This window comes from Musca autumnalis, unplaced genomic scaffold (assembly GCF_047663935.1).
Source record: "Musca autumnalis isolate F117 unplaced genomic scaffold, ASM4766393v1 scaffold_3, whole genome shotgun sequence".
Lineage (NCBI taxonomy): Eukaryota > Metazoa > Arthropoda > Insecta > Diptera > Muscidae > Musca > Musca autumnalis.
Window position 1 is genome coordinate 128,804,607 of NW_027411866.1, and position 27,159 is coordinate 128,831,765.

Sequence of the window (27,159 nt, forward strand, 5' to 3'; positions counted from 1 at the left end):
GGAGTGTCACGATACCCCCAAACAGCCACAGAGGTTAATAGTGCAGTGAATCACGTGACAGAGGTTTTGGTGGACAGCTATGAGACCGCCTGCCCACTCACTTACCCAGGCAGAAGATGTCAACCGGTCTGGTGGTCGAAAGATCTGGCTAATCTCAGGAAGATTAGCAGAAGGCTCTACAATAAAGCCAACAAAACGAAGTTGTCCACAGATTGGGAGAACTACAAGGTATCTTTCAATAAGTACAACAGCGAAATAAAGAAGGCTAAACGCAGATCTTGGGTCTGCTTTAGCGAGTCTATAGAGGGAGTAAAGGATGTAGCCAGGTTTCGTAGAGTACTGTCGAAGGACCCTAAATCGATCGGCAGTATCAAGTGGGATGATGGCACATGGACTAACTCCGGTCTAGAAACTCTGGATCTCCTGGCCAAAACCCACTTTCCCAACTGCATGGATGCACCAGATCGCTCAGCCGATCCACCAATGTGTAACCAAGCCACAGGGGAAGTGAGTGTCATCGAGGAGATCATAAGTCACACAAAGATAGCTTGGGCGATAAACACTTTTAAGCCCTTTAAATCACCTGGTCCAGATAGTATCTTCCCTGCTATGCTACAAAATGCATTGGAGGTGTTGATACCACACCTGGATCATATTTATAGGGCCTGTCTACGTTTATCGTTCACACCGGTTCTGTGGAGGGAGGTCACGGTGACATACATCCCCAAAGCGGGGAAGTCAAGTCACACGCTTCCCAAAGACTACAGACCAATCAGCCTATCTTCCTTTCTATTGAAAACGTTAGAAAGATTGCTTGACCTAGGAATAAGGTCCAAACTTGGAAACAGTGTTATTAGTCCTGCCCAACACGCCTACATCAAAGGCAGATCGGTGGAGACTGCACTTAATGAAGTCGTTGGTTTAATCGAGAGGAATATGATGGGCTCAAACTATACGTTAGCAGCGTTTCTAGATATAGAAGGCGCCTTTAATAACGTCAAACTCGAATCCATCCACAATTCACTCTTGAACTTAGGTGTTTCCACTACACTGATCAATTGGATCGATGGAATGCTCAGCGGCAGGATAATCAATTCAAATATCGGTGAGACCTCCATTCGGAAGTCTGTCACCAGGGGCACACCACAAGGAGGTGTATTATCACCACTGCTGTGGCTCCTGGTGATTAACGAAATACTTAAGGAATTTGACCAACTACGTATAAAGACTGTAGCTTATGCTGATGACGTGGTCATAATGATCACCGGGAAGTTCCCACAAACGCTATCGGAACTCATGCAAGGAGCTCTGGACAAATTATCAAGATGGGCACACAACAATGGACTTGGGGTGAACCCATCTAAGACAGAGCTGGTTCTATTTACGAACAAGAGAAAAGTCAAACCATTCACCCTACCAACGCTGGATGGAGTGGCCCTAAAGCTCTCCCTAGAGGCCAAGTACCTTGGCATTATCCTGGACCACCAACTAACGTGGAAAAGGAATGTCGAGGAACGTGCCAAGAGAGGACTTATAGCCCTTTATTCTTGCAAGAACTCTATTGGTAAGAGTTGGGGTTTGAAACCACAGGTCATACACTGGATTTTTACGGCCATAGTTCGCCCCATTCTAACTTATGGTTCATTGGTATGGTGGAATGCTTTGAGTAAGACATCCCTTCTCCGTAAGATTAATGTCGTTCAAAGAGCGGCATCTCTTCTAATTACCGGTGCCATGAAAAGCACTCCACAGGCTGCTCTCAATGTATTACTGGATCTTCATCCGATGAATCTCGTAGTACAGGAGTTGGCAGCAAAGAGTGCTCTCCGACTCAAGGAGTTAAATTCATGGCGTAACTTCGACTACGGCCATGCTGCTATCTTACGACTATCTGGACTATCGGTGGGTTTGGAGGTAATCAGTGACTATATATCACCACAATTACACTTCGACGACATTGAAGTTCGGATACCTGACAGAGAAGCCTGGACCCACAACTCCCTACCTCTACCCGGTATAGAGATTTATACCGACGGATCCAAGATGGAAAAGGGAACAGGAGCGGGCGTCTACAGCGATACCCTCAACTTACGGATCTCGTACAAGCTAAGCGAAAATTGTAGCGTCTTCCAAGCCGAAATCTTTGCGGTCACGCAGAATTGATTAAAAACATGGAAGGGGATATAGCCGGACCGGTGACTATCTATGTGGATAGCCAAGCGGCCCTAAAATCACTTAGATCCCATTCAATCAAATCTGCTGCAGTCTTGCACTGCAGGAAAGCTTTGGAGGCCCTACGATCAATCGTTACCTTGTGCTGGGTCCCGGGGCATTGCGACATCGAGGGAAATGAAAAGGCGGATGAACTGGCACGTCGCGGATCTGAGTCAAACGACATCGAAATCGATAACTCAATCAGGCCACCCCTGTGTCACTTCATGCGGCTCCTAGAACAAACATACAGGGAGAAGGCTGGTCAGATCTGGAATAACGGACCTGGCTGCAAGGTATCAAAGGCAATCTGGCCCAACCTCTCTAAAAGGAAGACCACTTCCCTACTCTCTATGAGAAAACCCGATCTAAAACTAATGATTGGAGTTATCACGGGACACTGCAGGATAAGATCAATGACCTGCAAATGGGATAGAGATGACCCCACGGACTACTGCAGATTATGCGAAGACGAAGAAGAAACAGAGACGATTGAGCACTTATTATGCCGTTGTCCAATGCTCAGGACCAGGAGAGTTCAAACAATGGGTGAACACACATTATCATCTCTGACAACATTCTGCCAAGCCGAGCCGACAACACTGCTTCTTCTCGCCAAGGGTCTGAAGTGGCTTCAAAACGAACAAATTACAGCATTTTAATACTGCTAACCTCCTTACTCGCTCTCTCTCTCTCTCCTTACAAATAATCTCTCAATCCATAGCACTTACTTAATCATTCTCAACTATCCTCTAACTTACTTAATTATTCCTTTTTCCTATTTCTAAACTCGATATGCTATAATTTCTTTTCTTTTCTCCTACCCTTACTATAGGATGAACACAATGGACCATAAGGTCTCCGAGTGGAGTGGCTGTCCAACACGACAGCTGCGCGTCCTTTAACCTAACCTAACCTAAATAGATATGGTAATATTCAAAAATGTTTTACAATCGTTGAAGTTGAGGTTCACCATTTAATAAGTCGCGAACTGTTAATATATTTTATAAAATATGAATATATTTACATGAACTGAAGTGTTTTAGCCACGATCTTATAATATGTATCATAACAAATAATTTTCGTGGAAGCTGCGTTGGTGGTAATATAAAAAAAATGGGTAAAAATGTGTTGAAGTTAGCAAGCTTTTTTGTGTTTTTTCTTGATTTCTGGTCAAACTAGGGAAAATTCAGACCTGAGCTCAAAGAAAGGATTGAAGAATACCCCTTGGGCAACATGATGCTAATGTGTGACTTCTCGATATATACAGTGCATCCCTCTTAAATCGATGCTGACATTTTGAAGTTTTGAAATCGGGGTTTTTTGAATTTTTCTTATAATTGGAGGGCGCAACCAGATAATGACCTAATCTATTTCTTGGATTGTAGAACTCGTGATTCCACGTCGTTTGATGTATATCTCATGAGTGTGCTCCCCACAGCTCCCTAGTAATAGGAGTCCAAAGTCGAATTTTTGGTGCGTAATTTTTCTTTAAAAACCTATTTTTTGGCTTCAAAATTTACAACTATGACTCAGGTACCCTTGAACCCCGCGTGATTTTAGTTTTTTTCCGCGCCGGATTCAATGAGCCCTACCGCGATCGAATCCATCCACTAAAACCGCTGATATAGATACCCTGAAAATAGGAAAATAAGCAAAATTTTATTTTGACTTATCCGCATACTTAACCGCGATTGCCCTTAATTTTTTTTACATAAATGGAATCCTTTATGCACGATTATAATATTTGTCAAAAAGGTGTGTCATGAATTTCAGAGATTCGGGAGTAGTATTCGTATTTAACCAAAAATAGAATCAGGTAGCACATCCGCGGTTCTTGACGAATCTGTATAAAATTTGTCTTATTGACGTATTTTTAACAGGGGGTCACTGAAATCGGATGCGCCTTATAATCATATGAACATCGCGTTATTTTTACCCACATGAAGCATTTTGGTGCAGAGCTCCGATTTGCTCGTTTTTACTCGCGAGTGGGAGTACTCGAAGAGTGGGAGTAAAAAGTCCGATTTGCTCGTTTTTACTCGCGAGTGAAAAGTACCAGCGAGTGGGAGTACTCGAAGAGTGCGAGTTTTAAAAGAAGTTTACTCTCCACTCTTTTGTTTTATTTGAGAGCACTCGCGAGTACTCGGGGTTTAAAAATAAGAGTGGAAGTGAAAATACGCGGAATAGAGTACGAGTTCACTCGAAGAGTAAAATCGAGTAAAAATGAATTGATATATTTTTGGAAAAATTTTTTGTGTAATCCTGGTGGGAAATTTAGGGGGGGCAAGTTGAGGGCGGGGAAGTTGAGGGGGGGCAAGTTGAGGGCGGGGAAGTTGAGGGGGGTTAAGTTGAGGTGGGGCAAGTTGAGGGCGGGGAAGTTGAGGGCGGGGAAGTTGAGGGGGGTTAAGTTGAGGGCGGGGAAGTTGAGGGGGGGCAAGTTGAGGGCGGGGAAGTTGAGGGGGGGCAAGTTGAGGGCGAGTACTCCCGCTCGAACTCGCTCGAATTTCACTCGCGAGTAGAATTCGAGCGAGTATTTCGGAGCTCTGTTTTGGTGTAGTAAGATGCAACTGATGGCACACTTTTGCGGTTAAATTAAACATGGAAAAATGCAAACATATTGACAGAGATGCACTCGCTCTATGCGAAAAGCACATGCGCCTCAACTGATTTTAACTATTTCGCGCGTTATACGGTTTTTAACTTTTATGTTTTTTCTTTGATTGTTATATCAATATCACTCTTTATTTCCTAATTCTATTGCTTATCACACTATGCAAATATACTTTCACGATGATAAACTATTTTCCTTGAAGAGGTTTTAGCAAAATAATTCAGGTTTTGTTAGGAAATTTAGCGAAATAGTAGAATAACTCCAAAAAATTTTCTCAAATTTTTCGTATTAAACCAAAAAATATATTCTTGAAATAATGTTCCAACAATAAACTTTTGTCTTTTGTTGTAGCTGCAATATGCAATTTAAAATCCTAATCAATAACATTTTGGTCTCACATTTTTCTGGACATTGTCAAGATTCTGTACGTATTTTTAATTTATTTTTTAGAGATTTTTATGGACTCTAAGTAAGAATAAATAAAATTTACTCCAAGATTCCTTCATTATTTTTTGATTTTCCGCGAAAATGAAAATAAATTTAGCTAATATTTAGGCGTCTACGGATAGATATTAAATGTTGTTACCGATTTATAAATACATTTTGGTATTGCAACACAAAGGGAATTTTTAAATATTTTTTCTTTATAAGGGAATAAAACCCCCCATAACTTTTGGGCGCAGCATCCAATTTTGTGAACGCGAACATATTTGAAACCACGATTTTTTTCTTAACCCATGTAACAAAAATCGTGAATGTGCTTGTCAAAATTTTTTTAATTTTTTTCTCGATGGAATTGTAAAGGAAATTTGAATTTTACCATATGTATCTGAAAGAAGGACAAATATTTTTTCAGTTCATATCAATTAACTTTACTCGTCTTTTGGCTGAAACTTTCTTTAAAATCAGTAAATAAAAAGTCTGAAAATATGAATCGTGTTGCTATGAATTGTGTACCATGTCGTATGAACGGGTTAATTCGTGTACGTAATTACGAGTATGAGAACGAACGACGTTATTCAAATGCTGGTATGAACATGGAATTTAAAGAGCGAGCGCTCCTCGTTCGATTTAAAATTTGCATGAAAATACCATCTTTTAATTTTATATATTTTATTAACAAAAGTTATTTTTTTGTTAACTTTTTGTAATTAATTTAGTAGATAGTGATTGCCTTTATAATCAAAAGGAAAAAGCGAACCGAAATATAGTTCAATTGAGCTGTCAGATTTTGTATATTTCATACTATGCCATATGGCATAGATTTTTCCCAACGGAAATGTTTCACTTTGTTTGACTCACAGATCTATATAAAAACCCCTAGATCTTCTATAAGAATACCTCCAGATCTATCATAAGAAGACCTCCAGATCTACCATAAGAAAACCTCCAGATCATGTATAACAATTCCTGCAGATTTTCTAAAATAAGTCCTCCAGATCTTCTATAAAATGGCGCCCACGTCTTCTACAATATGACCTCCAGCCCTTCTATAGGAAGGCATTCAGGTGTTCTATAAGAAGTCCTTCAGATCTGCTATAAGAAGACATTCAGGTTTTCTATAAGAAGTCCTCCAGTTTTTCTATAAGAAGGTCTCACATCTTTCATAATAAGGACTCAAATCTTGCATAAGAAGACCCTAGGTCTTCTACAAGAAGCTTTCAATGTTCTAAAAGCTCCAGATATTCTATAAGAAGACCTTCTATGTGAAGACCCCAAATCTTCTAAAAGTAGACCTCCAGATCTTCTATAAAAAAAACCTTCATGTCTTCTATAAGTAGACCTCCTGGGCATGGTAGAACAAATACAAGGTAAAGTTAATACTACAACAAATACAACTCAACAACAACCACATTGAAATTTGTTTTTGTTTGTAAACCTTATAAATTATTGGAATTTAAAAAACTAATAATTTTTCACATTTGATTAAAAATTTTGAAAAACATGAATGGAAACTCGTTAGATTTTCAATTTGAATGTTTCCATATCATTCCACTAAATGCATAACTTCTCGCAGAAAGTAGAATTCTTGCAAAAATGTTTGGGGTCGCTGGTAATTCATTGAAAAAAGAGAAGCTGCTTCAATCGTTTGCTTTTGAAAACAAAAAAGCACATGTTTATTAGGGTTTTATTATTTTCAAGTTTAACAAAATACCACACATATTAACAAATATTGTACCGCCAATATAAGCGGTGTTTTAGTGCGCGGCATGTCGTTTGGACCTGTAGGAGGTTACAATCAATGATATGAAGCTGTCTTTATGGGAAATAGTTTTTTTTTTTTTGATGAATAAATTTGTTCTTCAAAAATATATATCCCTAACATACATCGAACATAGAAATAAATACATAAAATGTCGTATGGAATTTGACACTAACACTACAACCCAGTTCAGTCAGCTGGGTATTGCTGCTACCTTTTCTTGTTCTACCATGCCTCCTGGGGCTCAATTCTGTTTCTATGAAAATATGAAATGAAAAATTTTATAAAGGAAAAAACTGTCAAATGAAAAAAATTATAAAGAAAATATTTTTCATTTCAAATTTTCATAGAACAAGAGTCCAGAGCCTGGTCTTCAATGAGAAGACCTTATGCTTTTCTATAAGAAGGGTCCCTGGTCTTCTATGAGAAGACCATCTGTTTTTTATAAGAAGGTCTCCTGCTCTTCTATGAGATGTATCCTACTTTTCTATAGAAAGATCCCCCAGCTCTTCTATGAGAAGGCCACCTGCCCTTCTATGAGAGGACCCTCTGCTCTTTTGTGATCTTCTATGAGAAGACGTCCTGCTCTTCTATGAGACGACCTCTTGTTCTTCTATGAGAAGACATCCTGTTCTTCTATGAGAAGACATCCTGCTCTTCTATAAGAAGACATCCTGCCCTCCTAAGAAAAAACGTCCTGCTCTTCTATGAGAAGACGTCCTGCTCTTCTATGAGACGAACTCCTGCTCTTCTATGGGGAGACATCTTGCTCTTCTATGGGAAGACATCTTGACCTTCTATGGAAATACATCATTCCCTTCTAGGATAGGTCTTTTGCTCTCAAGGAGAAGACATCCTGCCCTTCTATGAGAGGACCTTCAATGAGAAGACCTTATGCTTTTCTATAAGAAGGACCCCTGCTCTTCTATGAGAAGACCATCTGTTTTTTCTAAGAAGGTCTCCTGCTCTTCGATGAGATGATCTATTGCTTTTCTATAAAAAAAGATCCCCCAGCTCTTCTATGAGAAGGCCACCTGCCCTTCTATGAGAGGACCTTCTGCTCTTCTATGAGAATACGTCCTGCTCTTCTATAAGAAGACCTCTTCCTTCTCTATAAGAAGACATTCTGCCCTTCTATATGCAAACGTCCTGCTCTTCTATGAGAAGACGTCATACTCTTCTATGAGAATACATCCTGCCCTCCTATGAAAAGACGTCCTGCTCTTCTATGAGAATACATCCTGCCCTCCTATGGGACGACCTTTTGCTCTGCAAGGAGAACACATCCTGCCCTTCTATGAGAGGACCTTCTGCTCTTCTATAAGAATACCTCTTTCTCTAAAATAAGCACCAAAAGGGTTAACTGAGCTAAAACCAATCGTGTTTGCCTTGGCGGCTAGCGTTCTTCTGCTGCGATAGTTGGTCCCAGAGTACGACATTCACAATGTACCTTTGTACTGTCTGCGCAACTGCAACTGGTATTCAAGCCAGCCCCTTCTCTTCTCCAGACTATAAAGTTCTCTCCTGACGTTCCTGAGTGGGGAAGCCTCTACACTATATTGTGACCGAAATGCTCAGAGCGGTAACGCTCAAGCAGTTACAGCATCGACAAGGACACATTGTGTTGATGTGCCGGTAAAATCTACGTCTCCTCATGCAGAAGATTTCATACGGTCATGTGCAGCTACCCTTTTGTCCATACTGTATCTCTGTTCCCTATTGTACCAAGGCTATAGTGTTTTATTTATAAATGCACTAAATGCTAGAAAATAATTTTTCGCTTAACATCAAGTAGTATATTCTTCTTCAGGATGGAATCTCTCAAATCGTTTAATTTTGTCATCATTTTATTTTAGAGATTCCATCATGCCCATTTTATGAGCAGCAAACGTCAGTTTTTAGGCCAAAAATTGAAACACGTCTAAACTCTTGTGTGTTTTTCAAATTTGTTTTTTGTTTTGAAGCAAAAGCAAAGGTAAAATTATTTCCAAAACTAAAGTTGGGCGTGTTTCATTCGCACACATTCTTCTTTCGACATACAGAAACTGGCTGTAAATAACAAAACAAGCATATATGACGATCGGTTAATTAGTTTTCAAGCTAGAGTTGGCACCACAAAACGCTTTTACAAAAAAGGTTTTCGGCCATTTGTCACAAAAACAGATGAAAAAAATCTAGCAAAAAAAGGGTATATTAGTATACCCAAAAGGACAACATACATGTGAAAAAGCAGATGGTCTGATGACCGCCTAACTTCCTTGGAAAAAATTCATGAAAAATTACCTTTTTTGGGCTTTACATGTGGGGTTCACCCCTTAATCACAAACAAACATGACACATAAGCTGGCAAAAACCCATTGGATTACTTTCACTGTCGATAGTAAAAAAAGATACATCTCAATCACCAGCCTAAAGGGCTGTTTACACCATATATCAATGTCATATGAGATGTCATTTCTTTCACCCATTCGACATTCTCTATGTTTGTCAAAATTGACGTGTTATTTTCGTATGACATAACCTATAAATATAAAAACAGCTGTTTTTGTCATTGTTTACATTTATTGTTGAGTGGCAAATTTGGGCAAATTTTAATTTTAGTTGAAGGAAAATGAATATCTAGCATGTTTGTTGTGGTAGAATAGGTTTTTAGGGTTATAGAGGCATTCATGTTTTTGCCACAAAGCAATCATTTCCAAGACTGCTTCTTTCGACCAATCGATCTGTAAATAACACCCTTTATTTACTCTTTCTAAATATTTATTTAAATATACATAACTTTCCATTTTCTTTTTTAAAAGATTTTGTTTTTCAATTTTTTTTTTGAGAATGCCAGAAAACAGCTGATAAATTTATGTTTACATACGAGAATGCCGTATCAAATAGAGCGCTCCCTAAATGAAAAATGTACATATGAGTTGCCAAATCATTTTGATAGATGAAAATTTTCATAGTGGTCACACTATGTGTACAACATTCGCAGGTAGAAAATTTAACATCTCATACGACATTGATAGATGGTGTAAACAACCCTTAAGATTCTCTAACTGCATTTTCCTTGTTTTTACAAGAGAATGCGCGCTTTGGAACAGGCCTCCTCCCAAGCACGTCTTTTTGTCAGGTTTTCTCATTAACTCGGGTAAGTACACTTGCTTTGATTCAATACATTTACACGGCTGCTCCCAGTGTATTTTCTTTGGCCATATGTGGCTTTGATTAATTCTCTGGCTTTGTTTTTATTTTGCTTATTTATTATTTGAATACTCATCTCACATAAATATTGAGTTCCGAAATGTTAGTTGCTTTGCAAATGCCTTAAGTATTGTGTTTCATATCGTCGCACATAGGAGAAATGTATGTTAAAAGTTGATTAAAACTCCTATAAACCTTATTTATAATACGATTGCTATAACCTTTTGCACAAATCATATCTTCGGTCGAAGGACTATTTCTGTAGAAAATAATGAAAATGTTTGGACATAGCTCCCATATATATTTACATCCGATAGGTAAATAATGCACCAAAAGCGCAATATAGGTCCAACCAAGCCGTAAATTGATACATGCATCTAGATTCTAGAACTAGCTTAGAATACAGTGTGTCGATTTTGGTTCAAATCGGTTCAGATTTATATAGTCCTACATATATCCATTTGATTTTTTTATTTTCACTTAAATTATTCCAATTTTATATGAGAAAACCGTGATTTTTCGGAATGGCGCATATATATATCAATAGTTTTGATTTAGTCTGGTACATAGGTGTTCAGGGCTGGGCAGTTGAAAAGGTGTTTTGTGTCGTGCGGTCCCATGCCGCATACTGGGCAGATGTCTTGCACGGCGCGGTCGATTTCCGCCCAATAAGAATTTAGGCGACTGCAATATCCCGAGCGTAGTTGAGCCAAAACTACTCTAGTTTGTCGTGGCAGCTGGCGCTCCTCAGCTGCGATAGATGGGGGATGTTTTTCGAGGACTTTATTCACACTATATTTGCTTATGGCCTTAGCAACTGCATCTGTGTGAATACTATTTAAACCAGCTTGATATGCCTGTTGATCTAGGGGTTCTCTGCTATATTGTTGGACCTCCCTCTCTAGAGCATGAATATCCTTCCGGATATGCCTGATATTGGCAAAAATCTATACTAACAACACAAAATATTTTACCTCAAAAAAATTATTTTGCCTTTTACATATTTTTTGAGAAAAAGACATTTTTGTTACACGCTAAAGATTTTTATAGTAACCGTTGGATATTATCACATTATACAACTGTTTCGGCACCAGTTCCACCATCTTGCGACATATTTTCGCGGTTATTTTCTCCAATTTTCCTACATTCATTTCTTTGACAATATGTTTTATTAATTTTGGTCATTACCGACATTAATCTCTAAGAAAATCAGTGAAAAATGATTCGCCGCTACATTCAAATCCTAACAAAAGCGTAAAACATAAATAAAAAGCTATGATGCATCGCAAATAGTGAAAGAAATTACAGTTTGGAACTATGAAAATTGAGTGAACACAAATTCACGAACCCCTAATCAACAATCAAAAGTGAATTCACGAACCCTGCTTTCCCCCTTATTACAACCAGTTTTCCCCCCTATTTTTAATATATTGCCTGCGCCATCTGAATAAAATTTTGTGGGAGTTTTTTCCCATTTCCCATCTCCCCTCATTCTGAATGAAGTTCGAATTGGGAATTTGTTCCCATGGGAAAAAAGTATACATTAGGTCTGCACGATAACCCAAAAGTTTGTGCAAATTTGCACAAACTTTTACAAAATGCTGTTCGATAACAAACTTGCAAAGTACAAGAGAGAGAATTTGGAGACAATTGTGAGAGAATATTGGAGAGTTTTGGAGACTTTTGTTTACAAGTTTTTGCAAGGAAAACTTTTCTTGTAAGAATTTGCAAGTTTGATCAGCTGATTTAAATTCGAATGTTTTGTGGCGGACTTCTTGGCAAAAACATAAACAAACGTTTGGCTATTAAAATAAATAGATATAAAAAAGGGAAAAAATATTAATTAAATTATGGAAAACGGTTATGTAAGTAAAATAACTTATTTTGTAGTTTCTGGTGACTATTTTTTTTATTTTAAAGGTATCAAACCTCAGCAAAAAGCAGTGCATCCATGGAGTAGGAGAAACACAATGTAGACGGCCAGGTATTCCCAAAGATATCAATAAATATTTATGCCAAACATCGCACTGCGTTCCAGTATGTTTTATATTTGTGCATTGGAAAGGGAATTATAAGGGCCTCGTCACATAAGAGGCAGAAATGATTTCAGCCTTATGTACCGAGGCCAGGACCACAACGAACAGCATCAGTATACATTTCCCAAGGATCCCAAATGTTGAGCTTTTGTGGCGGAGGTACCCTAATGGACCGATATGGGCCCTTTTAGAAGTTAAACGAAATTTGGACAAAATATTAGGAGATCAAAAGTGTGGACCAAATTGGTTGCCCCGTTCAAGAGATATTGTGCGTACCATTTTAGTGACATTTTTTAAATATTGGTGGACCGGTATTGCCCATCTTCGAACTAAAAACTAAATTTGGACAAAATATGACGAAGGCCAAATTTTAGATCAAATTGGTTGATCAGTTCGAGAGTTGTCGTGCTCTCCAGCCACTACGTATGGTGCCATAGAGGTTTTTACAACTTTCGGGCTGTTTTCTCAAGAAGTATGGACTGCCCCTGAAAAAAAATTTTACCATCGTAATTGAGGCAGCGAATGCAAGTTGCTTCAAAAAATATCAAAGTGATTCGAGAGCAGGTCTTAAAGTGAACTTATCCGAAATTTTGTTGGAGGTACCCGAAGGAGTGGACAAATATGGTTCATATTCGAACCTGAAGTTGGGGAAGGTACCTGAAGGAAATGGAAAATAAACAAGTAAGAAAGTATCTCTCTTAAAGGGTTATTTTACACATTAAACGCCGTACACATCAGAACATTTTTGCCGGGTTAACCTTCTTTGGGAGGATTTATTTGACATATAACCAATGGAATTGACATTTGAAACCCAGTGGGTTTGTTAAATCCTATTATATATAAACGTACTATTAGCCAGTTTAGGTGGTGCCGGTAGGATTTTCTGAACCTTTTTGGGTCATTATCTCAGGAAGTATGGACTTGCCCAGAAAAAAATACAACGTCGTAACAGGGGTCGCAAGTGCAACCTGCTGCATCACAAATTAATAAGATCAGAGAGGAGTTAAACTATACTTTTTTCAAATTTTGTGTGGGAGGTACCCAAATGAGTGGACCGATATAGTCCATATTAGAACACGATCTATGCCTGAAAGTAATACAGTAATTTCTGGTTACCTGCATTATTCATAGCTGCATTTTGGCGTTACCTGACCAAAAATCTGTTTATAGGCAACTATTCTCTAGATTCCGTTCAATATATTATGTTTTAGTGCACATTCAATAGCTGCATTTTCGCCATAGCTGCATCAAAATTTTGGTGATTTTACTTCAATTTGCTTGTAAAATTTACATATATCTGCACAAGAAAAAATTAAATTTTGTTTGCGAACTCAAAACAAGGATAAAATTCAACCACTCTGATTTAGTACTGATAAGAAGTGTGCAAAACATATACAACACAAGAAAAGATAAATTGTAAAAAATTGTAACGTTTTCTTTCCGAACTTGAAATGTATCACAATTTATTATTTCAACATTGATTATAGCTGCACATCATATCGCTCATTTACTCAAAGAGTGAGACATTTCAAAAAATCCAGTTTCGAGAAAAACACGTTTTAAGTTGGCGAGTAAAATTTGACTTCCCAAAATTAAAAAGATTATTGCATAAAAACTAAAAGAAGTACTTGGACAATACTTTGCAAGCAGCTAGCCAGATATCACAACTAAATTTCTGTGCAAGACCAAGCATGATTTGAAGTGTTTTAGTGCTTCATAAACTCAAAAAACATTTTTGTTGAATTATGCCAAACTCTTAGTAAATGAGCTGCAACTCATTGAGTTTTAGAGATATCAACATGAAAATTTGACACAAGATAAAATAGAAGTCGTAGAAAAAATAGAAATTGCTAACTCAGAAAACTCATTTTTTGAATTATGCCACTCTTTGAGTAAATGAGCGATATGTAAGTAATATTGAAGATATCGGCCTTGTTGGGCAGTTAAGCGAATTTAAGCTTCCTGCATTTTGGGGATTGCTGCACAAGAAGTCGTGCAATTTTTGATTGTGCAGGTAAGCAAAAAATACTGTACTACCAATAGCAAAGTTTAACTCAATTCGGTTACTCCCTCCTAGAGTTATCATGCCCACATCTTGGCGAAACATTTTGAATCTTTGTGGGGGAGGTAGCGGAAGGAGTGGACCGATATGGTCTATCTTCGAACTTAAACTAAGTTTGGACAAAATATTGAAAGACCCAAAATTTGAACCAAATATGTTGATCCGTTCGAGAGTTATCGTGCGCTCCAACTACGACACATGGTATTATATGGGTTGTTTGCAGTTTTTGTGCTGATTTCTGAGGAAGTATGGACTTGCTCCTGAAAAAAATTATATCGTCGTAAAGGGGGGTAGTGAATACAAGTGGCTGCAACAAAAATCAAAGCGATTCGAGAGCAGGCCTTTAAATGCATTTAAGCAAAATTTTGTGTGGGAGGTACCCGAAAGAGTGGACCAATAGGGTCCATATTGGAACCTCATCTATGTCTGGTAGAAATGTCACGATGTGCAAAGTATGGACTAATTCGGTTACTCCCTTCAAGAGTTATCGTGCGGACAATTTTTCCGAACATTTTTGAACTTTTGTGGGGGAGGTACCTGAAGGAGTGGACCGATATGGCCCATCTTCCAACTTAAATCAAATCTGGACAAAATATTTCGGTACACAAAATTTGAACCGAATCGATTGATCCGTTCGAGAGTTATCGTGCACATGGACATGGCTAGATCGACTCAAAATTGTCTGAAACGGATATCGTACAAACATACTTGGGGTCTAAAACCATTATTTCGATGAGGCACATTTTTGGTCGTATCAAAGTGTAAATACCCTCTTTAGCCTAAAGGCTGAGGGTATAAAAAATGAAAAATAAAAAAAAATGGTAGACACCTTCAATTGTTAAATTTAATCTTTTCCGCCAACTTCTTCTTGTTTGTCCAATCAGCTGACTTCTTGCAAGTTTTTGCAAATTGCTGTTCGATAACAATCTGAAAAATTTTTGCTTCGAGAGAGTAAAATTGGAGGAGAGAGATTACTGAGAACTTGCTGAGTGCTTGCAAGTACTTTTCACTTGCGAAGTTATCGTACACACCTATTCTCTATCTTGAATTGTGGGAGAATTTTGTGGGAAAAATCTCCCTGCAAACAGTGTGGGAGTTTGAAAAAAATTTTCAAGAAATTTCATATTTTTATGAAATTTCATATTTTAAGACATCTACACGACAAAATTATTGCAAATATTTATAATCGCCATGTGTTTGCTTAATAAAAGCATACAAAATGTACTGTAAAATATGTCATTAGTAGACTTCGGATTTTGCATATTCTTATATGATACAAAAACCTGCAAGAATCTAACATGTTTTACACCGATAAAAAATTTTCCTTTATGTTATCGAACAAAACAAAAAAAGTAGTAAAAATTAGTAGATTTTTGCAGTTCTGGAACAGACCATATGTATTGAAATACGAGAAAAAGAGTCATGGTTGATTCTGTTAACGCAGCAAAGCAAGTAAAAACAAATCAATTTCAAAAGAATTTTTGGCAATAATTATTAAAATATATTGGAAAATAACCATAATATATACAATCTTTACAACTTCTATTCATTTTCGTAATATAACCTTCGGGTTTTTTAAATCAGACGACTAACGTTCTATTGAAAACGTGTTAGTCTCCTCAACGACACGACAACGATCACACAGACGTACATACATATATGCCAAATTATTGCAATGCTATTCCATTTTCCGAAATGCCTTTTCTTGAATAGGATCGTTATTTTTGAACGTAGAAGCTTGAAATTTTGAAAGGGCATGTGTTTTAGTTTTAGATTCCATCAAAAACGTATTTTATTTTATTTATTTATTTTTTGAGATACGTCTTCGGAAATTTATGGTGACGATATGTAATAATACGCAAAAATATGTAATAAACTTAAAAATGTCCTATTACTTTATACACGAAAATTATGTTTGCCTACTAATTAAAAAAATGCTTACACCAATTCGCACATTCTGAAGAAAATGTGCTTTTTAGAACAACACCACACATCGTTGACTCCATTAACTTAAAAAATCCATAAATCAATGCACGGTTGTTGAATTAAGTGAGTTGTGCTTTTGCTAATCTAATTCAAAAACCGCGAATTCAATGCAAATAGGCATTTTGTATTACAAAACAAAATTACAGCCCCCAAAAGTATGCTATAGTTACACCAAATTATTGTAACTGATTTCGAATTTCGAAATTCCAGCTCCCATCATTTGCTGTTCCCACGTCGTTGAGAATATGGAAAACGTGGGAATGGGAAATTTCGCTCCCATGGGAATGTTCAGAATAGGGCTGAATATTTTGTCCAAACTTAATTTAAGTTCGAAGATGGGTTATATTGGTCCACTCCTTCCGGTACCTCCCTCACAAAAGTTCGAAAATATTCGGAATATTTGTGCGCACGATAACTCTTGAAGATTTGGTCCATACTTTGCACATCGTGAAATTTCTACCAGACTTAGAAGAGGTTTCAATATGGTCCACTCCTTCGGGTACCTCTTACACAAAATTTCGGAAAAGTTCAGTATAGAACCAGCTCTCGAATCGCTTTGATTTTTGTTGTAACAACTGGTATTCACTCCCCCCATACGACGGTACAAGTTTCATCAGGGGCAAGTCCATACTTCTTGAGAAAATAGCCTTAAAGGTGCAAAAACCCCTATGACACCATGTGTAGTGGTTGGAGCGCAAGATAATTCCCGAACGGATTTGCCGATTCGCTCCAAAATTTGGCCTTCGCAATATTTTGTTTAAGCTTAGTTTAAGTTCAAAGAAAATCCATATCGGTCCACTCCTTCAGGTAGCTCCCCCACATAAGTTCAAAACTGTTCGGAAAAACTCTGCGCACGATAACTCTTGAAGGGAGTGACCGATTTGGTGCATACTTTGCACATCCTAATATGTCTTATAAATATAGATCAGGTTCGAATATGGACTATATTAGTCCACTCCTTCGGGTACCTCCCACACAAAATTTCGGTTAAACTCACTTTAAGACCTGCTCTCGAATCAATTTGATTTTTGTTGAAGCAACTTGCATTCGCTGCCTCAATTACGGCAGTAAAAGTTTTTTCAGGGGCAAGTCCATACATCTTGAGAAAACAGCCCGAAACGTGTAAAACCCCCTACACCACTGTATCCCTAAAATGGTACGCGCGATATCTTCCCAGCTAACAATTTTTTCCGAGGGCTCTGATATCAGATTTTTTCTGAGATTTTCTGATTTTTTTTAGAAATGTGGCCGATTTCTCTAATATTTTCCTAGAAATTGGACCGATTTTCTATAAGTTTATTTTAAGAATCTCTGCACATTTTCTAAAGAATCTTAAGAATCGTCATTCCGAATTCGTTCCGATTTCTAATGGATTTTCTAAGGGAATTTTTTTTCGGTTGATGTCGAAAAACAGAATTACTGGTCTTAAAATTCGCATATACAAATTCACAATTTTTTAAATATAAATGCAACATATAATAATTCAAGCTAGTGTTGATAGCTTCGACTTACTTCTGCACATTGTTCTACTGTTAATCATAAAATGATAACAACAGGCAAAATCATTAGAAAGTTTGAAATTATAATCTTCCATAAATAGTACATTAAAAGAAAATTGTCTCTGAGTGGGGGTTGTTCAGTACAGTACACGTGTTGTGTCAATATCAAAGGCGTCAGCGTCAGAATTGTTTCCGATTTTTTTCAGAATATCTGAACTTTTCTCCGAATTTTTCCAGAATTTCCTTCCGAATTCGGACGGATTTTCTTAAGAAAATCTAAATTTTTCATCGAATTTTCCAGAATTTTCTTCCGAATTCGGACCGAATTCTGTCAGAAAATCTAAATTTTTCTCCGAATTTTCCAAGAATTTACTTCCGAATACTGACCGAATTCGTCGCGAAACTCTAATACTTTTTAAGAATTTCCTTAGAAAATTCTTTCCGAATTCGGTGACCACGTCCATACAACTTTCGTACCGAATTCGGTACGAATTCGGCATCAGAATCGGATATTTTTTCAGAAATTCTGTCCGAATTCGATACGAATTCGGAAAAAAATGTTAGCTGGGTTATAGACGCAGCAACCTTGGGGTACCTACCACTCACACAAATGTTCAACATTTTTGTGTGGTTAAGGGTCTGTTCGAGGATTCTTTGGAAATTTTTACCCGCGAATTTTTGAGCGCCAAATTTCATGAGCATTTTTATTGAAATTCATCACGCTAGTGTGGACCGTGACTAAGGAACAATATTTAACCTGCAAACCTATTTTCAAAGCGATGTGGACATGAATTCATTATAATAAATGCATTTTATACAGAGTTTATTTAGTTTTAGTTGAATAGTTTTTATATGATAATCAAATTGTATATTATAATGCTTTAAAAGATTACTTTTTCAAATTTATTTTCAAAATAAGTAGCGTTTTCTTACCGTGGAATCAATTTCGGAACTTTATATGGTTTTCCATAGAAAATCTTAATTCGCTTTGCGCTGTTTTACTTTGAGTCGTGTTTTTTTGGAACGTATTAACGGCGCAAAGCGAGGTCTTGGTGTAAATTCATCGTTTGCAATAATTAAGTTGACTAACTGTAACTATATTTTTATACCCTACACCAACCACACTGTGGTAAGGGGTCTCAATAACATATAATAATCCTCTAAAAAATCGACGTTAAACGGCCAACAATCTTAATTTAGGACAAGATTTTTGACGATTTCCAAACATTATTGACAATTTTAACTTTTATGACGATTTTCGGTCAAAAACTGTGCATATTTCGAAAAATTTGCCCTTAATACGACTAGATCCAAAAATGTGAGTCCAATCGGATAAGAAATAAAAAAAACATGCAAACATCTGATGTCTACGTTTAATCAATCACCGGATAATCAAGGTTTGACTGTATGTATTTCATGCACATGGGAGATGTAAAACAAACTGGAACCTACTTAAGGCTGCAATGTAGGTCATACTATTGTGGTGCTAACATTTAGTTAACAGTTCAAAAACAAAAACTAAAAAAAAACAGTTTTATTTGGCTTTAGTTGAAATCTCTTAATGAGTAATATAAATACAGTCATCTCCGATGTTTTTAACCCCAACAAATTTAATTATTTATAAAGTAATTGTTTTTGTTGTCACAACAAGGTGAATAACAAAAACCGAATTATTGCGGTGGACAATATTAAGACAGGTTAATGAATAATTATACAGAGTTTTTGTTTATGTATTTTTATTTAGGTTGTATTTTTTATACAACTCACAACATGTGGTTTTTTACTTTACATTTTTTTTCTTATTTAAAAATAAATTTATTATAAATTTTAATAGAGGAGACGACTAAATACAAAATTAAAATTGCAATTGTAACACAGTTTAATATTATGCCACAATAACAATTGATTAACTACTACCTCAGTTATGTATCCTTTGCCGGTTTGTTTCAGTTTCCATTTCATATTCAATTTCAACTTTAGGCTTTTTAAGACGTCTTTTCGTTTTAGTTGAGGCAGATGTACCATTGGTGCTTTTACTAGCCTTGTCGGCGGCGGATTTTTTAGGTGATTTGGCGGGGGCACGAACAAAAGCGCCGGCTGGTGTATCCTGTGATGGAATGATGTTTTTTTATAAAGTTTATTTGTTGTTAAGAAGTTCTTTATATTTTGTAATGGTTAATTATAAAACACTCAATGCAAAACAATTAACTTATGTTTATATACTGTTTGAACTTCAAACCAGCTGAAAAAGGGGAACACAATACTGATTGACCATGACATTCATTGCGATAAGTGAATCACAACTAACACGTTTTTGCCGTTTTGCTTTTTTTGGGAATAAACACAATGTAGTAGACGAGTATCGCACTCTCGATATTCTTATACTTGTTATCTTTAATTAAACCGGATTTTCTTTATCTCATTAACAGATTTGTGAATTTGTATTATTTTTATCTGCCAATTTATATTAAGGGTAGGGTTTAGTTAATATTTTCTGATTTCGTTTTTATTCCAAGCGAAGAATTTTTTGTCAAATGCTATATTCAATTTCTATAAATATGTTCTAAATCCGTAAATCCCACACCACAAACCACGCACACTATTATTACGCACCGCACCGGCTTTTTTAGAAAGAATCTCGGAAAACTTTATTTCATTTTTAAAAAATAACGTAATATGAAGACGACGACAACAACTTCGCTTTATACGCAGATCAAACGCGCCAGGCATACTGTTAAATTGCTGCTGAATGAAATTCTTTGCAGGTCTCATCCGTGCACACAACAACAAAAAAGTAAAAATAAATAAATTTGAAAAACCAAAACAAAAAACAACAACAGATTGTTGTTAACAATACCAAAAGTAGTAGCGGCCAGCGTCAGTTAAGAGCAATGCCATTGTTATTGTTGTCAGAGGAGAGATATAAAAGTAGAAGCGTTCTGCGAAACAACAAGCATGACAATCTGTATGTAGCGGCATCAGCAGCAGAAGAGGAACACTGCCAACAGCCAGAAACAACTTGCATACAAAACTCAATTCAATCGGTATTCGTTCGTCTCTGGTTACTACTGATATGGCTAGATAAAAGTTTTGTGTTTTTTCACACAAGTAAAACTACCCTCCCTCAATATTTAGTTAGTTTCTGTTTGGACTAGGGGAACAAACAATGAATATTACAATGTAGATCTGATAAAAAAAATTGGAAAGAAATTCTTTTTTAGAGAGCTGGAAGTAGCCTTGTACGAGGAAATTAGAATAGACCAACGCCTACCTGTCAAATTGTCGATCTGGAACAACTCGTCCAGAAACTGTCAATAGTGAAACCATTCCTTCCCTCGCGACAGTTTCCCCTCACAGCGTTGTGATATTCACAACGTTCAAAAGAAGGATCACATATAAAGGACTAACTTGGCACAGATCTATGTTGCTAGTGACGTAAATAATATCTGGCTGGACGTAGAACATGGTCTCTTCTCTTATTTCGGAAATCAGTGATCAGAATTGGGTGGCACCGTGGTGCAATGGTATGCACACCCACCTTGTACGCTGAAGGTCGTGGGTTCGATTCCTCGGCCATGTAAAACTTCTCTACAAGTGGTTTCTTAAGAACGCCGTTCGGACTCGGCGATAAAAAGTAGGTCCCATATAATTGAGATAATTTGAAACGGGGTGCACTCAGTGATATGAGAGAAGTCTCCCTTATCCTTTCTGGAATGTTTTTGGAACAATTATATATAATAATCAGAATTGCTGTAGGGATCATCTCTGGTCATTGAGGCATAATATCTATGACAAGCAAGTGATAGGACAACAGCATTGAGTATGGCAGGCTTTGTGAAGATGCAGAAGAGATTGAAACAATTGAACACCTTCTGTCGGTGTCGTAGGCTGACAAACAAAATACACAATCTGTTTGGAGCTCATGAGATTTCATCGGTCTCGTCCTTTTCTTCCATAGATCTGCGGCCCTGCTATGCTATTCTTATATCACTTTCCTGTCCCCTTTTTCTCTCTTTTCAGGATGAGCCAGAGGCCTGCTTTGAATCACCGTAACAAGGTAGTGTATACATAAAATCATTTCATAAACAAATCAATCATTTCACAGAGTAAACAAATTACGTTAGCATAATCGAATATGCAAAAATCAACATTCGCCAAAGACTACCAATGATAATCTTTGTTTTGCTCAAACAATCGTTTTGATCGTTCACAAATATGTATGCATTAAAACAGGGCTGAGCACGTCTGTGTGCTAGCACATAAGCAAGATGTAGGGCGTTAAATATTGAATCAATATTGACTCTCAGCAGAGTGTTGATTACATTCTAACGCAAACAATACCAATTGAAGGAGTACGTAACAGGCCTTTTACATTGCCTTCGATATACATACAGTCAGGGACAAAAGTTTACATACACCCCCTAAATCTCGGGTATTAGGGTTAGTAGTGATTTTTATGAAATTCCAAGTATGCAGTTTTATTTCGTCTCACTAATAAACAATATTTAATAGAACAAAAGTATATTCCATAATACAAATAACGGTAAATTTTACAAAAACCTAAAAATGATGGGGACAAAAGTTTACATACACCCCAAGGAAATATGCGTATTGCCGTGCAATTTATGGAATTAACAGCAAAATTTATACATTTTATTGTTTTGGCGAATGCCTCTGGGTGTTTGAGATATATTTTAGAGAAAAGAAAATAATTTTTGGGGGTCAAATGCCGTTATTTAAGGTCAAACTTCTTGTATAGCTTGTTAAAGGCAACGCTTGCTTAATTATTTGCGTTTGTAGGTAATGCACTTTAAAAAAACCACAAAATTAGTGTCCGATTACAAATTTTGAGACCCTAGAAAGCTTTGGAGTTGTTCTTGTGCAAAATATTGCTTCTTGGACTTCGATATGCCCGCTTTTCATCAGATTTTTCAGGAAGTTAATAGATTCCGCGGAATTCTTGGTGCAAATTACATATAGAAGGCCTTGAATTGCCTTGTAATATGGTCTGATACAATCCTCTGGCATCAATTGAATCAGAAATGTGAAATATTCTGTTACAAACCTGTTCCCGAAGCTTCCAAAGCATCAAAATGTAAGCACTACCAAAAAAGCATGAAATTTGTACTGTGAACAACGTCGTTTTCGTATTATGATCATTACCGTCACTATAGGGGCGAAAAGTTTCGTATAATTGTACATTTCTGAGTTAATTGATGCCAGAGGATTGTATCAGACAAAGAAGGCAATTCAAGGCCTTCTATATGTAACTTGCACCAAGAATTCCGCGGAATTTATTAACTTCCTGAGAAATCTGATGAAAAGCGGGCATTTATCGACGTCCAAGATGTAATATTTTGCACAAGAACAACTCCAACGCTTTCTAGGGTCTCAAACTTTGTAATCTGACACTAATTTTGTGGTTTTTTTAAAGTGCATTACCTACAAACGCAAATAATTAAGCAAGCGTTGCCTTTAACAAGCTATACAAGAAGTTTGACCTTAAATAACGGCATTTGACCCCCAAAAATTATTTTCTTTTCTCTAAAATATATCTCAAACACCCAGAGGCATTCGCCAAAACAATAAAATGTATAAATTTTGCTGTTAATTCCATAAATTGCACGGCAATACGCATATTTCCTTGGGGGGTGTATGTAAACTTTTGTCCCCATCATTTTTAGGTTTTTGTAAAATGTACCGTTATTTGTATTATGGAATATACTTTTGTTCTATTAAATATTGTTTATTTGTGAGACGAAATAAAACTGCATACTTGGAATTTCATAAAAATCACTACTAACCCTAATACCCGGGATTTAGGGGGTGTATGTAAACTTTTGTCCCTGACTGTATATGAGGTACGAGGACCCCGACCCACCAGACAAGGTCACGCAGGAGTTATTGGACGAGCTGCGGAGTATAGGCTTAGTAATCCTTGAATGTGACTCGAATGCTCGCCACTTTCACTCACTCGGAAAGCAGTAACACAAATGTCAGAGTGAAAATCAACGATCAGACAGCAAAAAAATATTCCAGAAACGCCTTCTCTTCATCATCTTCAATTCAACAAGCAATAACCATGAAATATTCTCGTCATCACCATTTTAAAATCTATCCAGGATGAACACAATGGACCAAAGGTATCCGTGTGAAGGATTCACTATATTTATAGACGACTGTGCATCCATAAACCTAGTGATGCAGTAATATCACTACATACTCATTCCACACATATGCATCAAAGGCTTAATCAGATCAGCAAACTACCCACCTGACCAGTTGGTGATGTTGAAACTATAAGAACTGCAAAAAGCAGCATTCCCATAACATGAGAATATGAAGATTGCTGAGCGTTTTCGTGAGAGTTAAAATTAAGTTAAGAATAATTTCCATGAACTTGAGAGAGAAGTTTAACTCTACAAGAGAAAGTGGAGAATCAACTAAGGCGATCAGGTCTGAATGAAAATGCTTCCCAAGTTTGGAGTTACTCCCCAAAAGACACACAATGAACAAAAATCCATGTTCCAAGCTATACATCTTCTGGTATTTAAAATTGAAGTGAATCAAAATTTCACATCTAAAGGGATGGACTATCGAATGGGCTTATGAACTTAATAGCTAAAAATTTTCATTTTATGAAATTATAGTAAACCTTAATGCACATGATTAAAGAATATAAAACAAGACTATAAAACTTAGTCGTCAAATTAGGATAACATTTTTGGCTTATCTTTCCTTTACCGACCCACCTCAGAAAATTATGAAAAAATTAAAAATTTTCTGCGGTGGTTTGCAAAAATTTTAGACTAGGGCCATTGTGGAACTTTGAAGGCCCATATCTCGGGAAGTATACATTTCCGCAACAAAAGCAATACTTCGTTGGAATCGGGATAAAAAGCACTATCTGTGGTAATTGTTTTCATAATTTTCTGCGATGTTTTGCCAAAGTTATAGGTTAGGGCCTTTGTGGATCTTTGGAGGCCCATATCTCGGGAAGTATACATTTCCGCAACAAAAGCAATACATGGTTGGAATCGGGATAATAAGCACTATCTGTGGTAATTTTTCATAATTTTCTGCGGTGGGTCGGTAAAGGAAAGGAGTTCCACATTTTTTTCTGCACTCGCTCAAAATGGTATTTGGTAACATCTCTTATTAAATTATACCAAAAATTCAAACTCCTCTTTCATAATAAAATAAAACTTTCCACAGATATGTACATATATGTATTTTAAAATAAAATATCATCAGCAAAAAACATTGTTTTCACGCTTGAATGAAGCATAAAACTACAGAATGTGGGTCATTAAAATAAATATTCATTATAAGCCATAATTTGACCTTCCAATGAAGCATTAAAAACGAAAACAAAACAGACAATAAATATAAATGAGATTATCATTTCTAACGGATGGAAATTTTCAAAGCTTTACAAATATTTCTTAAATTACAAAGTTGGAGTAATTTTTAAAATGTTTTAAAGTACTCAAACAATTGTTTTGCATCTGTGTTTTAAAAATGCTAAAATACCAAACATTTACACTTACCTCAATATCAGAACCTTCCTCATCGTCTGAAGCTTCAAAATCACTATCAACTTCAACTTCTTCTTTTTCACCGGAATCACTAAGGGCATCTTCATCATCACTATATTCTTCATCATCATCGTCACTATCATCCACTTCTTCTTCGGAATCAGCTTCAACAAATTCTTCATCGAGTAAGTCTTTTCGCAACTCTCTTGATTCTTCATCCATTTCATGTTCCAATTCTTGTTCCTGTTCTAGATCTTCCTCCATATCCTCTTCCTCATCGTCTTCAACTTCTTCTGCAGCCAAGGCCTTATTAAAGGCAGCCTGTGAGAAATTATAGATATCCTTATAGGTGCCACGTTTTAAACGTTCCATCAATTCCTTTTCAATGTGATTTTCGATCTTGGCAGCAATCAAAGCCTTTTGTTCACGTCTACTTTCACGACGTTCAATCTTACGTGATAGCGGCACAATCAATTTCTGTCTCCTCAATTTCAATTTACGCATACGTATCAAATATTGTGTGATTTTCAAAAATCTTTGCTTATTTTTTGCTATCATATATTTTGGCCAAAATACTAAATTTTCATTAATTTGTTGTATGGCCTTTTCAAAGTTTCGTGATAGCTTAACACGTTCCCATAGCTTGCTGGGCATGTGGGCTCTTTCAGCTGTTTTCATATAGAGATAAATTACACCTTTCTCTTCGCGTACTGTGGCATATTGGGAATTGGCCAAAGGACATGTTCTACGTGTGCATAAACCTGTTAAGTTATATTCATGACGACAGAAGGTACGTGTATCAGTTCTGAAATGAAGAAATGTCGAGAATTAGTTATGGAGTTTTTAAATTCAGAACAACAACAACACGACAACTTACTTGACTTTGTGTGAACAGAAAGATTTATTGATGATGCTCCAAACAACCTGTAATTATGTCCAGTTATTAATTGAATATTATTTCAATGTTATTGGCAAGTGGTACTTACATCATCGTGCTGCATTTTGATTTATTTTAATTGAATATTTCTTGTAATAAATTGAAAGAAAACAAAATAAATCGGCAAAACACAAAAACACGTGCAACTCTCAACAATTTAGAATTGTTGTGTTTCTCCGTTCAATTTGACAGTTCACAATGGGGGAGAGAGCTCACTGTAATTGAATGGTTGTATTTTTTAGTACCAAATGATAACATCGATAACGATAAAATGTACCACACTAGTTGCCGAATAATCGACAGTATGAAATGATTAATGAATGGTCTGTTCTACCCCGGTTACACTATTGAAGGTTAACCCACTGGGTTTAATAGATCCAGTGGGTTAATCTTTGCTGGTTACACTTAGCTTTTCGAGGATATAAACTGTCAGCTGATGTTTGTTTACGTATACATACAAAATAACTAATAAAGTCGTGTTTTACACTTTTACAATTTCTCGTATGACAATTTCTCATATTGGTATATTTTACACGCAGGGATACATTTTTGTATCATGGTATCAAGCGTACTTTTTGTTTAAAAAAGTGTCTAAATTAAAAAAATAAATAATTTTATGATTTTCAAATATTTTTAGATTTATTAACTCCATAAAATCTCATGCGACCAATCGTAAACGTGTAAAACACGACTAACTCTGTTGCAAAAACAGTTGCAACTTTTGGTACTTTTTGAGTAGAGTTGGATTTTTTTGCACAAATACCGAATACAACACTGTATTTTTGGTGGATTTGTGCCGGATTTAAAATAAACCCAGTCGTGAGTGGATTTAATTTTTGTATGGCAAATCTGGTCAGATTTGACCAGATTAAGCAATAAAT

The 27,159-nt window shown here is 36.5% G+C and overlaps 1 protein-coding gene across 1 annotated transcript; it reads right to left on the reverse strand.

Moving 5' to 3' along the window:
* Positions 1-19,522: 19,522 nt before the first annotated feature.
* On the reverse strand, positions 19,523-26,501 carry Rbm13 (RNA-binding motif protein 13). Its single transcript, XM_073974363.1, has 4 exons — positions 26,328-26,501; positions 26,219-26,265; positions 25,354-26,146; positions 19,523-19,910 (listed from the first exon to the last, which is right to left on the reverse strand). The coding sequence occupies exons 1-4, from the start codon at positions 26,340-26,342 to the stop codon at positions 19,722-19,724; spliced, it is 1,044 nt and encodes a 347-aa protein (XP_073830464.1). The 5' UTR covers positions 26,343-26,501; the 3' UTR covers positions 19,523-19,721.
* Between the last annotated feature and the right edge of the window lie 658 nt (positions 26,502-27,159).

Coding starts and splice junctions, on each gene's coding strand:
- Rbm13 (XM_073974363.1), bottom strand. Junction 26,147..26,218: donor TTCTGTTCACACAAAGTCAA/GTAAGTTGTCGT, acceptor TCTTCATTTCAG/AACTGATACACGTACCTTCT. Junction 19,911..25,353: donor AGGAAGGTTCTGATATTGAG/GTAAGTGTAAAT, acceptor ATTCCATCACAG/GATACACCAGCCGGCGCTTT.